The sequence below is a fragment of the Barbatula barbatula genome, assembly GCF_947034865.1.
Source record: "Barbatula barbatula genome assembly, chromosome: 2".
NCBI classification, from domain to species: domain Eukaryota; kingdom Metazoa; phylum Chordata; class Actinopteri; order Cypriniformes; family Nemacheilidae; genus Barbatula; species Barbatula barbatula.
This window is the reverse complement of record NC_136767.1, coordinates 27,281,454-27,296,955: the sequence shown is the minus strand read 5'-3', so window position 1 is coordinate 27,296,955 and position 15,502 is coordinate 27,281,454. Positions and strand designations below refer to the sequence as shown.

Genomic DNA, 15,502 nt, shown 5'->3' with positions numbered 1-15,502 from the left:
AAATGCACTCTTTTTCTTCGCAGTTTTTGAGCTCTGAGAAAATAGTTTTTATTTCCCCATTTTTTATTTTCTGCATATAAATGCAAAAAAGAAATAAAATTATTTGAAATTAGGAAGAAATACTGAGTAGTTCACAGAATGATACAAAAATTATCCTTTTTATCTAAACACGACTATAAATAGTACCTTTTAAAATCGGATAAACTGTCTCTGAAAAGGTCTCCTAATTTTCCCCGCAGTGTTAATGATGACGGCATTTTCATTTTTAGGTGAATTGTCACTTTACTCTTATTTGCTAGTCTAAACAAATCACAGCACAATAATGATGAGACAAAGAAAAACAAAAGTAGGCCTGGTACTTTTTCTCATCCCAGAACCCGGTATTCCTGCTCCGTACACTCAGCACTTCGACTCTGAGTAGTTCTTTAAAGTAAGACCCTCTTTTGCACTGAGCCTTTGTCCCAGCAGGCTAATTTCAATCTCAAGAGTTTGTCACAGAACTTGGAAAAGGCGGCGTTCAGCTGGGACGCGGCGAGGCGTGAAGCTCGTCTCTCTGAGGGCTATGCGGGCCAGATCTATTTAGCAGCTGCAGGTGCCAGGTGTTTCAACAGAGCGGTGAAGCAGCATATGAGGGCTGGTTTAAAAACCGTCAGCGTCTCTTTAATAACGTGCCTGGCAAACAATGTGTAATATTTATCTAAACGGTTCTATTTTAGCAAAGTTTGAGGCAGTAGTGCAATAATTCACCTGATAAAAGGAACATTTTGTCACTGTCTACTTATATGTGTTGTGGCCCAGTATTGTTCTCCGCTTTCTGTAAAACACAAAATGAAAAGTTAGGCTCGATTTACTTGTGTTAGTGTTTTAAGACACGATTTTAAACTTTTAGGGACAGTTTCCCCGACAGAGATTAGTTAGAAGGGATAGTTCGGTCAAAATGTTTATTCTGTCACCATTTACTCTGTCACCTCTTTTATTACCATAGTAGATTTTGTTTTGTTCTGCTCAACACAAAATGAGATATTTTGAAGAATTTAGGAAAGCAAACAGTTCTCAGCCACCTTTGAATACCATTTAAATGTTTCCTACTATGGTAGTCAATGATGTCCAAGAATTAGAAATTGCTAACATTCTTCAACAAAACAAAAAAAATTAACTCGAGGGTCAAAAAATGATGACAGATAAAATTTTTGGGTGAACTATCCCTTTAAACCAGGACTAGGCCTTAGTTAAGGACATGTTAGGACATGTAAGTAGTTTTTACAATCCAGCCTTACAAAAAGAGGTTAGATAGGTTTCTTTAATGCGAATGAAAATCTCAACAATCTGTCAAGATCACAAAATAAATCGGAAGACTCACTCTTGCTGCTACTATGTGACAAAAAATAAACAAAAAGTGAAATCAGTTCCTGACCTTTCCAAAATTCCAACCTTTCCAGAAGGAAAAGTTTTAGTTTATTGGTGATGATTGGTCAATACAGTCTTACAGGAATTCATTTGCTTTTTGGCTGCTTATTCGTACGATCTTATTTCTACATTTTAGTATGATTTGCTTTCACGTCCGGGGATGATTCAGGGGTGGGATTAGGAGAGGGGCTTCAGTCCTGCTTTTTTTAGAATCGTACAATTTAGTTTGTTTACAAATTCCTGTGAGATCAGGTTGGATTGGCACGACTCTAAACAAAGATCATGCATAAAAACTCGGATTCATCCGAGCGATAGTTGAAAAGACATAAAATGCCGACATATACTGTGTACCTTCACAATGGAGTTGTACCATTTCATAAATCAGAAGCCACGGACAACCCAGGTCAATGGCAACAAATACTCCTTCAGGGCCTTCAATTTGAGCGTTGACAGGATTGAGTTATGTGGTCACTGTCCTGTCAAATGCAATAACAGCAATATGGCTGAAGGAAAGGCGAAGGTTTTTTTTTATTTCGCTCTTTGCCTCCTGCGCTAGGCCGTGTAATGGCTCAGCTCAATATTAACCAGAGGCCCTGACACAATAGGCAGGTCTGATATGATTATATTCTCTGAGAGTGTGTGTGCAGGGACAAAAAGACACCATAGATATGAAGAGAGCCAAAGAAAGCTTTACAAAAGAAAGCAAATGTATTACCTCTTGTTAATGATTAGATCAATGAACCGATCGCTGTGGCTGTCAGGATCTTGTGTCAAAGCCTCAATGGAAGCCCTCCATCACGGACGTCCACACAAATAACACAGAGATGAAGGACATCCTGTCTGATACACTCCGCACTATCTTCTTCCAACACATCAAAAGACACAGAGAATCAATACAGGTGTGATGACTACGAAATACATAATCAGCCTTTTTCTGTGCGAGTGTGTTTATTGTTTTGAGAAGTCGCAGGAGAGCGGATGGAGGATACGGTTGGCATGGAAACAGGTATTGCTGGAGAGGTTGCAGTGCTGTTGAACTACAAGAAAATGGTACAAAAGCTTCAGCATCATTATCTCGCCATCATTGACCAGGAAGACAGCTGAGGCCGCACTTCCGTAATTGTTTATTCAAACCCAAACATTCAGAGTTAAAGTCTGTAGGAAAGAGTAATTTGCTTGATCTTGCAGTGTGAAGAGATGCTTTAGGATGAGATACAGGGGTACAGGACAACATCAACTATTGGATTATACTGTGTATTATGTTGTATCCACCCAAATGCTGGGTTGATTTGCATTATTGGATCAAAAGTAACATGGTACATTTAAATAGCTGCATTCAAGCTCTGAATACGTTTTTTGTTTGCTGGTGTATTTTTTTTGTTATCTTTATCATTCTCGGAGTGAATTGGTCTTCAGGCTTACTCTACGTTCAGACCACCAGCAACCCTTCATTAACTGAAGAGAGACGGATGACATGAGCTCCGCTGCTGAACTCCTTTTTGTAGTCGCTCCTGAAAGTCACTCACAGTTTGCATATAGTTGAGCAAATCTCAACTTTGTCGCATAGCTAGACACGCCCACTTCCTGTCGCTAACGGTCGCTGTCGCTCAAGTCGCAAGAAGTCGTCGTCGGCTCTCCATCGAAATGAATGACATCGCCTCGCTTTGTTGCTGGGTGTCTAAACGGGGCATAAGGCCTAGAATACACTCAACGCAAAAGCTTAAATGTTGCAGTACCACTTTATTCTAATCAAGCTCAATTTAACACATCTTTGCATTCGTAAATGTCTAAGACAAGATGCAAGGGGCGATATATCAGGCATTAAAAATCCCCAAATGAGATGAACCATGTGTGAGGGACCACTTTTTTTATACATACATAATTTTAATATGTTAAGAAACATTTTAACTTTGTTAGATAAATAGTAAATGTGATATTTTAAAGACGACATCATGTTTTCAGGCTTAAATAGTTAGCATAACACTGAAGAGACATTTTCAATTCACATGTACTGTAGCAACTTTCATTTCACAAGAATGATACAAATGTGAACAATTCTGGAAACTATTCATGTGCAAAAAAACAATTAGAAATGACACAATATGTTCAGGTGACTTATTATTTTTGCTTTATCTTTTTCCCATGAAATTTTCATGGGAAAATTTTTGAATAGGCCCCCCTTGCACCATACAGGAGACCCCTGGACCCCTAGTGTAAACTACTGTCATGCAACAAATTTGAGGAAAACCTTAGTTATACTGTGAACTTTGCATAGCTATAACATTTACGTTTATCTACATCTGTGTATGGTAGGATTCTGACTTATGTGCTTTTTATAAAATTCTTGTCAACCCGCATTCAACCATGAATTCACTCTCTTTTAGCCATTGAAATAAGGGTTATGACTGGTTGAAAGCAAAACTGTTCCAGAAATTTCATATTTGGTCAAATTAGGACCCAGACAAAACCAAAACTTGCAAATGCAAGACAGTCTCTCAAATGCTTTAGCAATCCAGACAGATATATTAGACTTTAAACAGTCCTATCCATTTTGTAAAAAGAGCACAACGTTTCAGACCGCATTCTACAAAAAAACTATTGTTATTGAGCACTTTTATTGGACTCTGATCTCTAGTGAACCCCAGCTCCAAACAACAAAAGCTTTGTGGAACACATTCTCTCTTTTTCAAGGCTCTTCTTTTTTATTATTGCAGGTTAACAAACTTAAATAAAACTCCAGCGTAGTGATAAGAACATACCAGGGCAATATATTCTGCGACGGGTGGATTTTCTCAAAGCCCGATTTGACATGAGCAGAACTCTATAAAAGATATCTGATCTATTACGCTGTGCAAATGCAATAAGACGACTTAATTTTCACAGCACATGAAACGTGAAGATGCCTTATCCATGAGTCGCCCACCAACTCTCGATAACATCATAGTCTAGGGCATGGGAAAAGTCACCGAACATCAGTATTATTTCTAGACTTTTTATTTCTCGACTGCTGGCTTTCAAAGATTTCCCCTCCAAACCTGAGCTTTGAGATTTCCTACAATACCCTCTATACTTTCAAAAGAATAACTAATCATCCACATTCTCTCTGATCCTTCCAATACTCCTTGAGGTTTGATGCCCCGCCAACCTTTAATTAAAATCTCGAGCAGCATCCCCTCGGGCCACGCTCCCCGCGGTGCACACAACATTTTTCTGTCGCATTTCCAGCCATTTGATACTTCAGTGGAGAATATTACAGATAATTTAAGTCCATCTTGCCTGAGATTCGAAAACGCTTTTTCCTGCAACATCAATTACGAATAAACTCAACTCATGTTTGCGACAGGGTCTCCACCACTTTTTACAAATATTTCTAATGCCTTTTTTTCCATTCACGTAGAAGCTGAAAACGGTTGTAGGTCCTGTTTTAAGTGCAAAATACAGACACACTGCTCGGTTATGGAAAAGAGTGACAACTGTGTTCTTTCTTTATTCTTTGGTTCAATACAAGTTTTTGTACACAAAGTGCTGTAATTGAAGCAAATACAAAATCGCAACCTTAGAGTGATTATTCATTCACAACCCTTGAGTAAAGCGGCACTTCTAGAGCCACACGTACAAGCTGATGGCCATTGAGATGAATGAAAATGCTAATGGATGGTTTTCGCAAAGTATAACAGACATCTCCGCTTCCATCTCCTGTTGAAGGTACAAAACAATTTTGAAAATTTGGTAATAAATTTGCGATTGTCAATAACAAACATTGATGTTGAGTCGTTGACCATAATGATAACATGAAGTGCTTCTGTTATATGACAAAATCTACTTTTTATATGAGAGTATATTAATATACTTTATATTAAAGGAGTATATGAGAGTAAAATCTGGTAAGTCTTGGGCTGAATCGTCTTATCCCCCTTACTACTGCCGCATAAACAAGAAATGGAGAAAAAGAAACTCATGTTTACAACCGATGCACGCGACCACCAGGAAAGTAATTGGCAGGATTCTCGATGACGCATGTTTGGTTGACATAACGTGACGTGGATCACAAAATTTCAAACTGGAATCTGGGAGAAGCTGGTGAGTCATGCCATCTGCTCGAACCCACATACTCGCCCACCAGCTTCTTGGCTCTCGCTGCAGTTGTCGTTACTCGAGAAACATTTCCCCAGAAATCCTCTCGCGATTCTCACATCAAAAGTCCGGAGACACGCCGCAGTGAAGTGAGCGTGCAGTCGTAATTTTTTCACAAAGGTGGGAGATCCTCTCATTTCTCAGCTGGAGCAAACCTAATGGATTTTAGTCAAAGAGGAGAAGGACGATGTCTCATTAGGTGATTCTGAAAGTGAGGCCAGAATCTTTTGAAGTTAATGAGAGCAACATCATTAACACCATTCACCTTCAGCATTATATTGTACATAAAAAGGCTCTCATCTTTATACTGTTGGCCAACTATGAACTTTGACAAACCTAGAACCATTTTCACAGGCTTTCGTGGCTGAATTGTATGAAACACCTCAAAAACATGGCATGGGACCGGTTGCATAAACTTAGCCGCTTAGTTAAGACTGTGTCTTAACAACTAGTCTCACTGACTAGCAGTTAGTGAGGACTAATCAGTCTTATTTATCGTATTTCAATGAGCCTTATCTATCTTTTTATGTAACTGATTTACAGAAGTAAAATAATTAGATGACTAATTTCTAAGTCTCAGCAGTTTATGCAACCGGCCCCATGCAGCAGGTCACATTATAACCTATAATCAAAAGAAAGATTCACTATATACTACGAAAAGAAAACTCCTTTTATTTTCAGAATTCTGAGCGTTGCTTGAATGCACATTTTAACCGTAATTATTGTTTGATTTTCCGTTACTGAAACAAACGTAAGAGCATCGTATTGAGTCATGTGTTTATTTAACACACTGAGCTTGACAAAGAATTGTGAGTCAGATTAATATATGACCTCCACATGCAACATTACCGACTCATAATGTAGAGCATCAAACAGCAGACTAGTTAAAGACTGTTGAAGATAAATATCTCATTAACATACAGTATGTGAGGTAGTAATTCACAGAACATAGACATGCTCTGTATCAATTGCTTTCTTAACAACACTGCCATTAAAGGTCCTGTGTATTTTTGAAGATTTATCTAGTGGTGAGGTTGCAAATTGCAACCAATGGCTCACTCCTCCACTTTCAAAGCACTACGGTGGTTGACACAGAACTAAGACGTTGTGATGTTTTCTCGTCTTTTTCGAAGGAGATACAGTACATACTTTAAGGGCATGGTATAAGTAGGTGGATTGGGACACAGTAAAAATCTTTCCACTTTTAACCTGTGGAATAAAATACAACATGTGGCAGCAGTTTAAAAGTATCCCAATTCTGCAGGAAAACTGCAAACTTGGCAACCCTAAATCTGAGAGACAGTCTGTTTGACTGGGTTGTTCAATAAAGCTGCGGCCAAATACCCCACTGTCCAATGTCTTAAAAGTGCAGTGCTCTTAACGCACACTAGACCCTTCATTCGATATTTGGTTAAAATGCATTGTGTTTGTTTTTTGGTTCAGCTGCTTTGATGCAATACAGATAATGCGCTGTAAAAATAAGTTGTGCAGAAGTTTTACACATTTTAAGGGTTTAAACTCCAGAGATAGGTTTTGTATTTTGTAAAACTGATTTGCATCATATAATTAGAAAAAACACATGAATTAAATGTTTGCACTTGCTAAGTGTGTCCCATCAGGTTAGAAATACTACGTGCTCACTTAGAATCTTCCCCACCAGAACACTTGAGCCAAAAACAGGAAATATGTCATGAAAGTAGTCAAGTGGTCAAGTGTAATGAAGGCAAGTGGGGGTATTTGTAACCATTTATTATTACTTCTGCGTTGGACCTATGCCGTAGGCAACACACCGGTTTTTGTTTATATTTGTGCGTCATTGTCCACATTGACAGGAGGGGGTTCAAGCACATTAATCACAGCGCTTGCATTCCACTTCGCATAGATGCACGGTTACATTTTAAAACACGATTATAAACTGCACTTAAGGCTGTCAAAAAAGTCAAAAGTATTTATACAAAAAAGTTTTGTAATCCTTTACCTTTAATGCTGCTTTCACGTGCTCTCAGAAATTCGATAATTCCCAGTCAAGTCTAGTCAGCTTTATTTATATAGCGCTTTTTACAATTTCCCTTGTTACAAAGCAGCCGTACAAGAAAACAAATAGGTCAAATATCAGACAGACTATACATTCCCATATGCAGTGTTAATTAAATAAAACTATAAAATTCTAGCAGCCCCCCGGCCAGGCAAACAGTGCAAAACAGTATGCAAATGGTGGCGAGGAACATAAAAACTCCATTGGAGGACAAAAAAACCTCAGAAGGAAACAAGGCCTAACCAGGGGATTTCAGATCCCCTCTGGCAAAAGCTGCAGCCTCTGCACAAGCTCGACATTGCTTGCACAACAAGGCAACCTCGGTCAGACGCCAAAAGCAGATCACTTGTAACTCTAATTCAAGCCGTCTCTGTACTGTGATGTCCTCTGAATCCAGACTGGAAATCTTCATTGATGTCATTCCTTTGGAGGAAGGAACATAATTGAGTTGAGATTACTTTTTCCAGAACTTTAGATATGAAAGGTAGATTCAAGATAGGTCACTCCAAACTGGAAGTAACAAATTTAGTAACAAAGTATTTGGTAACATTAAAACATTAATGATTAGGTTGCATTAAAACATTGCAAGTATCTGCTGACATTGAACAAGCAACGTTCCATAATTTATTTCCGGGTTGAAATGGGCACTCTTATTGAGCACGTAATGGCAGCATAAGACCCCTTAATAACCTCAGCCTCATTCGAAGACATGCATGTTTGTCCGCTCACTTTCATGCCATCCAACTCAATTTCCCCTCCGCTGAAGGTTTAACGTTGGATTTTCTCTTCCCCGCACACCCTCAAAGTCTCATTCTCTTCTTTCTTTCAAAACCAATTTGAAGGAGTAGTTGGACACAGCAGTAGCTTCAGAAGTGGTCGATCATGTTTTTCCATTCATTTGGCAGAGCGGTAGATGCTTTCTGATTATGGGATGAATCATAATCACATCAGATGGCCACCCTTCCCCACACTCACTCTCTCGCTCTGTCTGAGCTGTGGTTTAATTCTCAGCACATCTACATGCATTAAGGAAACCATTCTCCTGTGAGGGAGACTTAGGAACGTGACTTTGTCCTTCTTGACTTAATAAACAAGCAAGGGGATGCATTTGCAACTCTGCTCCAGTGGTATACGGATTAAAATTGAAGATTAAATGTAAACTGGCATAATTTTTCTAACCTCCAATGATTTTTCTCCGACGTTGTGTGTTGTGCTGTCGATGTTGATGATGCTGCATAACATTCACTTGAAATGACTACTTCACACAGTGCCGTAAGGCACTCTGTGCTATTCTCGTCTATTGCTCGAGCTCCTCTTTAAATGTTAATCCAAAGGATTTAAAAAAGAATTACTGTCTTCCAGGTAGCCTTAAATGTCATGGAAAAGCGCATCTGTCCTCTACAACAAAGCACATTTTTAATTGAAATATAATAAATATTAATACACCAAATAAAACTTCTGTCATCATTTATATTAATTTATTTTGTGAAGAAAGGACCCCCCAATGATTTTCTTCCGACATTGTATGTTGTGCGGTCGACTTTGATGATGCCGCTTAAAGGGATAGTTCACCCAAAAATGAACAATCGCATTAAAATTCACATGAAATGACATACAGTGACATAAAGCACTCTGTGATATTTTGGTCTATTGGTCCTATAAGCTCCTCTTTAAATGTTAATCTAACCGATTTTTCTTTTGTTTATTGTCTTCCAGGTAGCCTACAAAATGTCTTCGTAATGCACATCTCTCCTCAACTAGGCACTTTTTTGATTTAAATAATAGTTTACACCAAATAAAACACATGTTATCATTTATATGAATTACTAATGTGCAACACAAAAGAATATATTTTGAGAAATGTCTCTGTGGCTTTGTTTCCATACAATGGAAGTCAATGGGGTCCAATGTTGTTTGGTTACCAACTTTCTTCAAAATATCTTCTTTTGTGTCGTGCAGAAGAAATAGTTATGGTTTGAAATCACATGAGGGTGAGTAAATGAGGATTTTTTTGTGTGTGTGAACCAGCCCATCCCTTTACAGCCAGGGTTATGAAAAACAGTAAATAATAATTTGTAAAACCTCAGCTTGAGGAAATAAATATTTTCCATCTGAAATGGAGCCAAAAATCATGTTTTTATATGCAGTTAAATCGAAGTGTCAGACAGTAATATAAAAGCAGCTCAGGCGATACTCTTCCATTACAAGAGGAATATAAATTTCATAAACCTATAATTCACACAGATATTGAGGTTTTTACCTGCAGAACATGCCCACCCACTCACAACCCATATCGTAAGGTCACATGCTTCCCCCTACAGGTCAGTAGAAACTTTACACTTCTTACCAACTCTGCTTACATTTCATTACATTACATTACATATGTACTGGTTCACTAGGCCCGTTATTATGTAATTTAATTCATAAAACACCGCAAGAGATTGTAAAAACTCGTACAATAAAGAAACCCTGCCTCTGCAGTATCTAATAAGAGACACATCTTAAACTGCATGTCCAGAGTAATGACACCATCTAAAATCCTGCTCCACTTACAATTTAATGAATCAGTCCCCATTAGAGAGAAATAAAAAAACATTTATCACAAAGAGCATTGCAGAGATTGTATGCATACGAGCACTCGAGATTCAAACAGGGATTGGCTAAAAAATTATTTGTTACACAGATTTTGTCTTGTAGGATTTCACATTTTAAATCTGAATGCAGAAGTAGCTACTGTATTGAGGAAATCAGTACATTCACACTGTTTTAGAGAGTATTTTATTTTTTTATATAATTAGGCCTTGAACAATTATATTAAACATTATATTTTTGTTTTTATATTTATATTATATGTACATTTTATATAATTTACATTTTATATAAATATATTTTTTTTATAAATGAAATAAGGCATTGAAGAAAAGAGAAACAAAAGGATCCATAAAGATTATTAATAAAGATAAACTCTTTCAAAAGGAAAAGAGCATTAATGTCCCACATTTAAATTGATAAGTTAAAATTTTTATTCACAGTATTGTTAACAATATATGACTGCATACAAAAAAAATTATCTTTGTTTATTATTTCATATCTTTAAAAAGTTTTATTACCCTTATAATGAAAAACATTGCCTTTGAGTGTATTTATTCAGATGCCAACAATAATAATATAGCATTCACAAATAACATTAAATAGTACATTTAAAATGTGCAAACTCATGTGTGATGCTTTTACAGCCCTGGGGCTGACAAAACAATACGTTTAAATTATTAACAATTGTTCACGCTCTATTACCAACTCTCTGTAATTCTCTTTTTCACCTTCTCCTCTATATTTGACAAGTACTTCATTTGAACCAGAAGGGCTTTGGCGGTCAGCAGATCACCTGCAAAAAGAAACTTGCGAGTCAAACACAAAACCAGGCAATTTCTCAATCGCATGCCAAGGAAATGTGCATGCGGCCATGGAAGTGAATGTCAGATTTGGGAAGTCGCAGGTTGAAGAAAGCAAAACAAACCTTTGTTCAGAGACGAAGTCATCTGTTCAGCCAAATCCTTTAGTTTATCTGGTGAAAGAATAGGGGGGAAACAGCACAAAATAATGTCAGCATCCTTTGACAAAGGATTTCAAAATAAAGCGTTATGCTGTGACCACACTGAACAATCAATGAATGAATTAAACACAAACATAAATCCAGGAAACCTTGAACTTTCCAATGGAATGAACCTACATCAACAAACAGCCATATACAATAAACAAGCTACAAGCTACATACAGTACGTGGGCACGGAGCAATGTTCCGAGCTTTTTGTCCAACACACCTCGCACCGACTGCCCGATAGCATCAACCTCATCTTGGTTCTGAGTCTCTGCGAGGTTCTCGTTGACCTCCATGACCTCGAGGAGAATCGCAGGGTCGGCACACGCATCCGTACCCTCCTCCAGTAAAACGCCCCGCAGCTCCAGCTAGAGCAGAAGATGCAGGTTATAAAGGGGAAAGTGAACCAGAATAAGAGTCCGCTTTAGCTCTATCAATAGGTTAAAAGTTCAGCAAAGAGAATCTCAAGAAACACACAGTATATGTATAAACTGCACCCATAAATTTCAGTGCGTGTCAAAAGATTTGAAAACATCGTGCCAAGAGTTTGTTTTTCACAAGAAACAAAATCGCCGAATTCAATCTGTTGCTTTATCAATTACAACAGCAAAAATCCATTCACTTGAAATTTTTGCCATCAGATTTTCTTCCACATGGTTTAATATTTTATTATGTACTGTATATATACGTGCACACATTTGCAAGTAAGACTAAAGTGTCAAAATAATTGTTTTGGCCGCTGTTTACAACCCACTTCTCTCTCATACTCAACAAACACTATCAAAAGAAAAAATTTACCATGTAGATGGCCCGACTCAGAGGTTTCTGAAGCGTTCTGTAAGCTTTGTTCACCAGGCCTGACTGTGTTTCTGAATACTCTTGTTCTTTCTGAAAACAGGAGCAGATCACATCTAATTACATTCATTCTTTTATCAGGCAACACAAAGCTACAAAGGATATTACCAGAAGACAACAAGTGTATCAAAACAAAAGCCCAACTTTTCTAACTTTCCCGGACGTTATATAATTACGTAAGGCTGTCACATTTATTTTAAGACATCATGACAAATTCTGTGTTTGTGGTTAGGAGTTCCTCTCGGGAATGCTGTGAATTGTCAAAAAAAAAAAAAAACAGCAATGTTGATAATTGTGTTTTTTTTCCTGAAGGATCTCAGCGTGTGGGTGGACACAGAGGGTCTGAGCTGTGATGAGATTCGTCAGCGAGACGTCAGGTGGAATAAGAGGTGAGAAACGAAAGAAATGACTTGCAGAAGAAAAACATTTTCAGCTGTCAAGGTTGCCAGACCCTGGAGGATGAACATCCAGCTTGCTTTTGCTGTCAGGAGACACGGCGGCGTACATAACGCATGCACCAATCAGCCACGAGCTGTCTTCAGGCTTGTATGAATGATCGCATGTATACTCTTTACCTTCGCATCTAAACAGATATGGATTACAGTCTAAACTGAGAATGTGCATGAAAAAGACTAAAGAAACAAGGGTCATGTATGCACGTAGGTTCAATTTCACCCCCCAAAATCTAAAGAAAAAGTTAATAAATTACATTTAGCTTCACACCTTTTAACACCATCAAATCTGTTCAGAAAATTCATCCTACAAATGGCAGAAAGTAGTTGCGTGGAGCTTAATACATGATGATTAAAATAAAAATGAATCATTATATTTAGAGATTTTCTGTTAAATACAAAAAACAGACACCATATTCATGTCATCAAAACAATGTCACAGCAAAAATACTAATGCTCCTAAAATATCTTTCATGTTTTTCATGGAAAATTATGTTGCTCAAAACATGTTTATTTACTTTTGTGATATAACTACAGAATTGTAGCCTCCTACATCTTAGATTAGACATATCTAATGCCTTCATTCTCTTTACTTGCTATCCCTCTGCGTTTATACTGGATAGGTTTCGCCCATGAGACAAACTTTGGGTTACAAACATCCTTCTTAGACCACTGATCTAATCTCTGTAATACAGGTTGTGGTATTGTTGTGTTATTTAATTGAGATGCCATACATTCATTCATTTCTTTTTATGACAAGCTTTAGATATTTTACTCAAACCAATAAACTACACTCTTAAAACAAATGCTACATTACTGTGATCTCAACATTTCAACTTGAGTATTTGTGGGCAGCCGCTATGCCTTCAAAGTGATGGGATGTCATTGGCAACATTGAGATTTGTGAAGCGTTGCATAACAAGGTTATTATTGTGTAGGTCAGTACCAATGATTTCTGGCCGAAGTTGTCAGGATGAAGATATCTTTGTAGTTCAACATATCTTTTCTGAAGATTCTGGGTGTCCAACGAAAACTTTTCTTCACTGAGGAAAGAGAAACAAATACTATAAATGTTTCTGGTGAGTTTTTCTACAACTAATACATTACGGGAACAGTTCACTGAGAAATGTGAAGAACATTTAATTATCATAATATTGGTTTAAATCAACATAGGGGTGCTCGATTATGACACAAATCCAAATCGCGATTATTTTGGCCAATATTGAGATCTCGATTATTTTACACGATTACTCATTAACCTTTAAAACAACATAGAAAATCAAATTTAACTGAAAAATAAATGTAAAGAAATAGCACTGCTGAAGCACTGTGGATTTATACTACAAGAAAAGAGAGGATCCTTGCTAAATGGAATGCGGTACAATAATCGTTTACCTCGATTATTTTGCTTTTGTAATTGATGAATGATCAAATTGAGGATTACGATTAATTTTCGATGAATTGCACATCCATTAATCAACATGACTTTTCTTCTATAAAACACAAACAGTTGTTTTAGAAATATCAAGCCCAGTCCGTTTAATTTAATGAAAGTAAATAGGGACAGGCATCAAACTAAATTAAAGTATCAGAAAAGTGGTCCTTAGGATTTGTGTCCTAAAGTCAATGTCCTGCAAAGCAATATGGCTGTCTGTAAAAAAAGAAATATTCAGATTTGTATGAAAATATTAAATGGTTGACTACTAAAATTGTACATTATCTGTTCTACTCGAAAGAGCATATATGGGTTCAGAAAAAGAAAAGGGAGAATAAATGATGAAAAGCGGAGTAATATAGATTCATGGTATGCGTTGATAGTTATAAATTATATCACTTTCTCAACAACCGGTTAACTCACCAGTTCAATAGCTGAAAATAATTGATGTTGTTATGGGGAGGCTGGATGACTTTACAGGATGAACAGAAGAATAATTCAGTAGAAGATCCACAGTTCCAGCAAGGTCTGTCTGCTGTCATAGTGCAGAAACACCTATAGTTCAATGTCAGGTTTGTTTTCGCTGCTTTATGAAACACGCCCTTGAGAAAAGTGAAACATGGCGTCAAAGCGAAACACGAAACTCCAAACGCAAGACTTTGTCCATTTGATATAAAGCCGTGTGCATGCTTTAATCCTTGAAACGTTTTTAAAAACCCCAGTCTGTTTAAACAGGCCATGACTGTCCACTGTAACAGCATTTAAAAGTATGAGACTCTCGCTTCCGGTCGTATGTTTGGAATCGTGTCAAAATAAAGGTTCGGAAACACGGCGGCTGCTTGAATGTGGATACAGGGTACCACATTTACAAACTCGCTTTGCACAATAGATTCAATTGGGAGAATAGTTATTTTATTTTTTGTCAAATTGAAATCGAAACGACAGATCATAGGTTTTTCCACTGGGGATTTTTACAAGATTCAATATACCAAATATTTCTGAATGACAATAGTTTTAATTTTTTTAAGGGATATACCGATTGTACTAGCTAAATATTTTATTCACAAATGTAAATACCTCAAAGTTAGACCACGTTTCAATAGTTGGTTTACTGATTTAACAATAATGGTAAATGATCTTAAATTAGGTTAGGACAAATACAAAGGCCCATCATTTTATTTCTATGTTGCATATGTTTCTGTTATTAGATTATGACTTTAAAAATTGTTTATATTTGATACATATTAACAAATCAAATTTTTTCTACATCTTTTGTTTTATGATTCAAAATTGCTGTCTCTTTGCTATATGATATAGCCTATATCAACACTTGGACATTTGTTATATTTGTAATGTGCTATGGCATATATGTTTGTATTGAGCTTTTTTCATTAATAAAAAATCCAAATCAGTATTTTAAAACACTTTTTTGTTTTCTTTTTGGAATTTCTTTGTGGTTCTCTATTTTATATTATTATTATGGTTAATATTATTATTTTAGAAACAACACATTGTCAAACATTTAAAAGGAAAAATAAAGCAAAAGAATGAAGCGGTACTACTGTAGAAACTACATTTCCCGTGAG

At 36.9% G+C, this 15,502-nt stretch overlaps 1 protein-coding gene across 2 annotated transcripts; it reads right to left on the bottom strand.

The window, feature by feature from the left end:
• Positions 1–10,578: 10,578 nt before the first annotated feature.
• Positions 10,579–14,757, bottom strand: hscb (HscB mitochondrial iron-sulfur cluster cochaperone). Of its 2 annotated transcripts, none has more exons than XM_079451172.1 (6): positions 14,340–14,757; positions 13,428–13,524; positions 11,973–12,062; positions 11,398–11,542; positions 11,094–11,141; positions 10,579–10,961 (listed from the first exon to the last, which is right to left on the bottom strand). In XM_079451172.1, exons 1-6 carry the CDS (start codon positions 14,675–14,677, stop codon positions 10,867–10,869), a joined length of 813 nt encoding a protein of 270 aa, XP_079307298.1. In that variant the 5' UTR covers positions 14,678–14,757; the 3' UTR covers positions 10,579–10,866. The 2 variants fall into 2 exon arrangements, with proteins under 2 accessions (XP_079307298.1, XP_079307297.1); XM_079451171.1 differs by having other exon boundaries at positions 10,879–10,961; positions 11,352–11,542; positions 14,340–14,666.
• Between the last annotated feature and the right edge of the window lie 745 nt (positions 14,758–15,502).